Source organism: Triticum aestivum, chromosome 1A (assembly GCF_018294505.1).
Source record: "Triticum aestivum cultivar Chinese Spring chromosome 1A, IWGSC CS RefSeq v2.1, whole genome shotgun sequence".
Lineage (NCBI taxonomy): Eukaryota > Viridiplantae > Streptophyta > Magnoliopsida > Poales > Poaceae > Triticum > Triticum aestivum.
This window is the reverse complement of record NC_057794.1, coordinates 85,249,588-85,257,219: the sequence shown is the minus strand read 5'-3', so window position 1 is coordinate 85,257,219 and position 7,632 is coordinate 85,249,588. Positions and strand designations below refer to the sequence as shown.

The window sequence follows — 7,632 nt, the reverse complement described above, 5'->3', positions numbered from 1 at the left end:
CGGGAGAGGGAGGAGCTGGATGGGCTCGAACTGGCGATGCAGAGAGGGAGAATGGGGTGGGTTAGGGTTGTGGGATGTAGGCCGACTTAAATAGCCGAATTTGATCTTGGGCGGCGAGCCGAAGCGGCGCCACGCGACGTTCACACCGCGGCATTCGTCAGACCGTCGGGTTTCCAGGCGTTTCCGCATGGGACCCCACCGTCAGACCGACGTGGCGGACGTGCCCGGACGCCTCATATCCGCCCCATATTTAGGCTTGATATGAGGGTGCCGGTCTGCCCGGGCGTTTGAGGGCCATTTAAGAGGCCCGTTTGGGTCAAAAAATCATGATCGCGCGGTCTGTCCGGATGTTTGAGATGGGTTTAGGGGTCCGGTTGTAGATGCTCTTATCGTGCACAGTTCGTCCAACTATTGTGGTTGTCTGTTTAGCAACGTTGGGGCTGTTTGGATTGTGACTATCTTTGCCATATATTGCCACATGATTTTTGCCACACTTGCCTTAGTTGAGTTGCTCAAATTGTTAGCCACACTTTGGCTTGTCTAAAGAAATCTTGCCACACTTTTTATATCTATGACATGTGAGGTTCACCGCTCATAAAAAAATCCTTGCCTTAGGTGTAGCTAAAACCAAACACCTACCTAATTTGATCAAAATTACCTAAGATTAGGTGTGACTGAGAACTAAGGCCCTGTTTGGTTCATAAGTCCTAGGACTTTTTCTAGTCCTAACTAAAAAGTCCCTAGTCCCTAAAAAGTCCCTCTCTGTTTGTTTCCAGGGACTAAAAAGTCCCTAGTCCCTCTCTACAGGTTATTAAATGACCATGTTACCCCTAGTATATAGAAAAATAACAATCAAACAATATTATGGGGTGGCGGGCCAATGGGTGTATGCAGGGGCATTGTTGAAAAAGTCTCAAAAAGTCCCCAAAAGACTCTCCTTAAGAGTCTTCTCCATTTAGTCCCAAAAAGCAACTTTTAGTCCCTAGTAGTCCCTCCCGTTTGATTAAAAAGTCTAAGAGGGACTTTTTTAGTCCCTACACCAAAAAGTCATTGGAAACAAACACCCCCTGTTCATTTAGTCCCCAAAAGCAACTTTTAGTCCCTAGTAGTCTCTTCCGTTTAATTAAAAAAATTTAAGAGAGACTTTTTTTAGTTCCTACACCAAAAAGTCCTTGGAAACAAACACCCCTAAACAGCCCCGTTCATTTCAAAGGAACAACAGCCCCGTTCATTTCAAAGGAACACCGTCCGCCACAAACCACTCCGCACAGAATCCAGCGTCCACGTCCCAAATCCCCAAAAAACCCAAGCTGAAACAAGCGCCTCAATCCTACCATCAGTTCCATCACTGTTCATTCCCTCTTCATGCTCGCTCGCTCGCCCCTAGCTCAGCACACAGCAGTAAAAGAATAGTTCTTTTCTCCCTCCAAACAAATAAATCTGAAACAGTGAGAACTAAACCTGAAATACATTACAGAAAATATAGAAAATGTCCTCTATCTAAAAGAAAACAAAAGGACAACGACAGTGCACACTCACTCCTCTCTCTCTCACTGTCTATCTAAAGAAAATAAAATGGAAATCTCCTTCTAAAAAAATGAAAATAGAAAAGCAAGGAGAGAGAGAAAGAGAGGTGAGGGTGAGAGGAGAGAAGTAGAGAGAAGACCAGGGGGGAGAGCAGAGACAGAAGAGAGAGCCAGCAGCCTCTCTCTCCACCCCTCCTCTCCAGATGCTCTCCCTGCCGCCGCCGCCGCCTCCCCGCGCGCTCCACCGGCCCGCCCCAGCCGCCGGGTAGCCAGCCCGGGCCACCGACGGCCCGCGCCGCCCCGATGGGCCGCGGCGGCGCGCGCGACGGCGCCGGCCCCGCCGCGGCCGCCGCGCCCCCCTGGCACTCGCTCCCGGACGAGGTCCTGGAGCACGCCTTCTCCTTCCTCCCCGCCGCCGCCGACCGCGGCGCCGCGGCGGCCGTCTGCCACGGCTGGCTCGGGGCCGAGCGCCGCTCCCGGCGCCGCCTCGCCGTCGCCAACTGCTACGCCGCCGCACCGCGCGACGCCGTCGACCGCTTCCCCTCCGTCCGCGCCGCCGAGGTCAAGGGCAAGCCCCACTTCGCGGACTTCGGGCTCGTCCCGCCCGCCTGGGGCGCCGAGGCCGCGCCCTGGGTCGCCGCCGCCGCCGAAGGCTGGCCGCTTCTCGAGGAGCTCAGCTTCAAGCGCATGGTCGTCACCGACGAGTGCCTGGAGATGATCGCCTCCTCCTTCCGGAACTTCCAGGTCCTGCGCCTCGTCTCATGCGAGGGATTCAGCACCGCCGGCCTCGCCGCCATTACCGAAGGTTGCAGGTGAGGCCCCGACTTTGGCGGTCAAGCTTTGAGCTAAGACGGGAGATTTGGGCGCTTCTTTGCTTCCTTCTCTTGCAGATTTGAGCCTTGTTCGGTCATTTGAGCTTTCGGTTTTTGTGATCTAACTAGTTCTTGGTTCGGCTAAAATGATTACATTTTCTCTGCTTTTCCTCAAAATGGTTCAACGATTTTGAACTAAACAACTGATTTTCTTGTGTGCGTATCATTTGGTACTTCTTTGAAATAGATGCAAGTTTCAGTTAAGATTTGATCTACTCCTAGTTTAAGTGTGAAAGGATTTGATCTATTCGAAGGAGGTGCTATTGTTATTTCTCTCCTAATACGCTCAAGTGTGTTCTTGTGCTAGTCAAACGAGTGTCATGTCTTTCAAAGCTTTGAACTGTGATTTGCAAACTAGCCTTCATCCTGTTCTCCAGAAGCTTTGGCCCATGTTTGATTGCATTGTGTGAGCATGACCTCTGGTGAACGGATCTGTGGGATTGGCAGACGATATATATCTATCTGTGTACCAATGATGGATGCATCCCTTTTTCTCTTTTTGCCAAAAGGATGGAATTATTTCTAGTTTAATTAAAACCAATCAGATGCGCCTTTACTTAAAAAAATGTATACCCCCACGTCATGAGCCCGAGGCACCGGATCTCGCTTGAATTGTTCTCCTTTCAATTTTTCAGTTACCTTCGCGTGTGTTTGTGGACTTGCCCTCCTGATTTGAGCTTCTAGATTCTAAAGAAACATGTCTTTAGCATGTTCTGAAGATATGGATCCCCATTTCTGTGGTTTTCCCCTTTTTTTGGGGGATTCTCAAGGGAGAATGTGATATTTGCTCCAGTGCTCATAATGCCTGCATATAATGGATTAGTGAAACAAGCAACTTTGATCCCTTCCTTTGTATAGTCTGATTAGTTGAGCTTGCGGGAATCCCTTAGACAGAAAGTAGGAATTTATAAGATCCGTACCTTTTAAAAAGGAACTTGAAGGATTTGGTACGTAGGAATTTGGATAGAAATCCATAGTACTTAATGTGCACTACCAGTACTGTTTTGATAGTTTTGAGTGATAGGAAAGTATTAAGCTGTGAGGAAAGGCTAATGATGTTTGATCAGCTTTTGATACTATTGTGTTATCCTGTGCAAACATAGAAGAGAGTCTGCAGTAACTGAATGTGCATTGTTTATATTCTAATCTGATGCCATATATGCAGGTGCATAACAAATCATTAGACTGAACCTTGGTAATACAGATTGTTGTAATCAGTACTGTTTATCGACTATCGTCGAGAAAGAGAGTACAGATACATTTTTTTTCTCGTCGAGAAAGAGAGTACAGATACATTTTTTTCTATCTGAAAAACAAACGCTACATTCACTTGTGAGTGTTCTGTCGATTCTTGGACCTACTATTCAGTTGTCCTTGAGCTTTTCTCACGTCTTTGTCCTAGAAATTTTTGACTACATAGATGTGAGTGCGCACACTTTGTATCATTTGGACTGGACATGACATGGTAATGCAATTTAGTTTGTTAGAAGCACTTTCCTTGTTCTTGTTTTGATAAATAATTTGGTATGTGTGAATTCAACATTTGATGAATCCCTCAATATCTTGTTTTGGATGAGGTTGATAGTTAACATAATTGAATCTAAGTTGGGTAGTTCATATTATTTTTCTTTCCTAAAAAAATATGCTGTGGTTTGGAAGTGGTTGGTCTGATGAGGGGGGCCCAGCTCTAGATCCAATTTATGGCAGAGCTAGCTAGCTCATACTAATCATATCCTGAGGCTGCAAATAATGGAGATCTTAGCAAGTGTCCTTGTCAGCCAAGAAAAACCTGATACTTACCATTATTTTGCATCCAAAATAAGTTCCTGGACTGCCGCCTGATAATCATGGAGACTTTAGGTGTGTGCTGTTATACATTATTGAAGTTGATGTGTCCTGCGTAAAATTGCATTTTGTGAGCATTGAAGTATTTGAGTGTTTCTATTGTTACCTTTTTCATTGCTCTGTCTATCTGTATTGGTTTGCTTGTGATTTATCCAGTAATTCTCTTCTTGTTGCTGCTGTGGCTAGCTTAAATCTGTTGATCTAGTATGCTTGAGAATAGGGGAAGGGACACTAAAATAGTGGACATAGGTGCTGTAACCGCAAAGGCAAAGCAAACCTTATATGCTGAAGACTGATTTTTGCTAATGGTGCTTTACACTGATGTTCCTGTGAAGCACCTTGGTTTGTAAATCATATAACTTGTTCCAGATGGCTCAATCTCCATGAGTCTCTAGATACTAGATAACACAAATTTACTGTAAATGTTGACTTTAAAGTTTTCTGAGCAGTGAGCACATAAAAAACTGATACAACTGGAGTAAGAACATGAACAAAGATCAGTTGAACCCTGAATGAAGCAATACAATGCTGTATCCATTTTCATTATCATGATCTTTGTAATGCCATAGCCTATTGTACCTGCAGTTATTTGTTACTTCCTCATAAGTTGCCTTGATTCTTCCACCAAATACTCATATGGACTTTGTTTCTCAAGTGATGTTAGTGTTGGTAATGGACTAATGGGCAACTCTTGTTCTGCTTTCATCATTCTTTTTAGATATGGTTCATCGCCTATCGTTAAGTTCTAATTTCTTTCTACTCCATGCTGCAGAAATTTAAGAGAACTTGACCTGCAAGAGAACTACATTGAGGATTGTTCCAGTCATTGGCTCAGTTACTTTCCGGAATCCTTTACTTCTCTGGAAACTCTGAACTTTTCATGCTTAGAAGGGGAGGTCAATTTCGCTGTACTCGAGCGGCTAGTGAGCAGATGCCGCAACCTCAAGACTCTGAAGCTCAACAATGCTATCCCTCTTGACAAGGTTGCTAGCCTTCTTCGTAAGGCTCCGCAACTAGTAGAACTCGGAACTGGCAAATTCTCTGCTGAGTATCATTCAGATCTCTTTGCAAAGCTCGAAGCGGCATTTGCAGGTTGTAAAAGCCTGAGAAGGCTCTCTGGGGCTTGGGATGCTGTGCCAGATTACCTGCCAGCATTCTACTGTGTATGTGAAGGCCTCACATCACTCAATCTGAGTTATGCTACTGTGCGAGGCCCTGAGCTAATAAAATTTATTAGCAGATGCAAGAATCTGCAGCAATTATGGGTATGCTACTTGTGCTTTTAGTATTTATCAACTTCAATGCCCACACTATTTTGCAAATATACACTCACATTGCTTAAGTGAATATTGCCATGAATGCTTGATAATGTCCCTTTGAATGTAAGCTAGGATCTCCGTATTGGCATAAACAGAAACAACTATGGTTTTCTGCCACTTTCCAGTTCTTTGCCAACCACTGCAAGATATTTACTTGCCCCACAACAGTGTAGTTCTTGAAACTGAATTATGATCAATGTCTCACTTTCCATGTTTTATTCATTAATATTTGCTTCATTGAAAAGTTTAAGCTGTGTTTTTCAGGTGATGGACCTAATCGAGGACCATGGTCTAGCTGTCGTGGCAGGCTCTTGCAGTAAACTGCAAGAGCTGCGGGTCTTCCCGTCTGACCCTTTTGGTGCCGGGCAAGTTTTATTGACTGAAAGAGGCCTGGTTGATGTTTCTGCCAGTTGCCCCATGTTGGAGTCAGTTCTCTACTTCTGCGGCCAGATGACGAATGAGGCCCTCATTACAATTGCAAAGAACCGTCCCAACTTCACTTGCTTCCGGTTATGCATCCTTGAGCCCCGTACTCCAGATTACGTCACACGGGAGTCTCTTGATGCTGGCTTCAGTGCCATTGTGGAATCATGCAAGGGCCTTAGGCGCCTCTCTGTGTCTGGCCTTCTCACAGATCTCGTGTTCAAATCAATCGGTGCAAATGGTAATTGTCTTGAGATGCTGTCAATCGCCTTTGCTGGGAACAGTGATCTTGGCCTGCATTATATCCTCTCTGGCTGCAAGAGCCTGAAGAAGCTGGAGATCAGGGACTGCCCATTTGGAAATAAGCCGTTGCTGGCAAATGCTGCCAAGCTGGAGACAATGCGATCCCTTTGGATGTCGTCGTGCTCATTGACCCTGGGCGCATGCCGACAGCTTGCAGAGAAGATGCCCCGCCTTACCGTGGAGATAATGAACGATCCTGGACGAACATGCCCTGTGGAGTCACTTCCGGATGATAGCCCGGTCGAGACATTGTATGTGTACCGGACAATTGCCGGTCCAAGGTCCGACACACCAGATTACGTCCAGATTGTTTAAGGGTACAGTGGTGTATTCATTTTCAACCTGGATTGGATTGGTACCTTCAACACCTTCCTAGCATAACATAGAATTTTTCTGTCAAGTAGAAAGGCTGGTGGTTGGATGAAGCTGTCGTAAAATCTCGACTCGGCAAGTGTAGGATGAGACTGGAGGCCTTTTCAGGTGTTAATAACTGTAGGAGGCTGTGGGTGGATTACAGAAACTGCTAGATAGCGTTATGAGAAAACGTTGGTTTGTTTTCTTTAGCGTGTTTAGTTCTTTTATGTATAAAGATATGGCACCATTTTAATCTTGTATTGTACTGTACTACTGCTGGATAAACTGTACCTGGAGCTGAGTTTTTGTCATCCCTACTTTTTTGGCCCCGCCTTTCAGATTATGTGTTGTTCTGGATGCTAAATAATTATGGTCGTCTGGTGTTCTCTTTGTTCACGGAAACTGTGACATCTGAGTGCCTGGCCTTGGGTTTATAGTTATGCATGGAAGCACAAATTTGCTCCTTGATTGCAACATCTGAGTGCTGGCTGATAGTAGAATGTAGCAAAATATGGATAGAAGGACTTAACTTTTGGTTGCTTGGCTAATCAAAAGATGCTAAATGAACCGGGTTTGACCCACTTGAAGATTAGATGGCTGATCATTTGACCCCATCTTCAGATATCACATAGAATTTCATTCATCTAGTACTCCCTCCGTAAAGAAATACTCCCTCCATCCTGAAATAGGTGACTCAATTTTATACTAACTTCAGTTGAGTCACTTATTTTGGGACAGAGGGAGTATGTCAGAGTAGTTTGTAAGAGAAACATCTGCAGTTCACAATTACTAGAGATTGATTGCGATTGAGCAATTTCAGCAAGAGCGTCAATGGAGCAATGCATTTAACTGATGCTACATAATAGAATGTCGCTTACTTGTTCTTGACATCAAAATCCAAGCTCCTATGCTGGATAGCAGGATTATTCAGGATCGTATTTTCATAGGAGCTTGATATCTGACACCAACAATATCACACCTGTCTGTCAC

The 7,632-nt window shown here is 45.0% G+C and overlaps 1 protein-coding gene across 1 annotated transcript; it reads left to right on the top strand.

Annotated features, from left to right (window-relative positions):
* Window positions 1–1,668: 1,668 nt before the first annotated feature.
* LOC123191327 (transport inhibitor response 1-like protein Os05g0150500) lies at window positions 1,669–6,953 on the top strand. The gene is made up of 3 exons (XM_044604116.1): window positions 1,669–2,338; window positions 5,016–5,508; window positions 5,827–6,953. Exons 1-3 carry the CDS (start codon window positions 1,830–1,832, stop codon window positions 6,601–6,603), a joined length of 1,779 nt encoding a protein of 592 aa, XP_044460051.1. The 5' UTR covers window positions 1,669–1,829; the 3' UTR covers window positions 6,604–6,953.
* The last annotated feature ends 679 nt before the right edge of the window (window positions 6,954–7,632 follow it).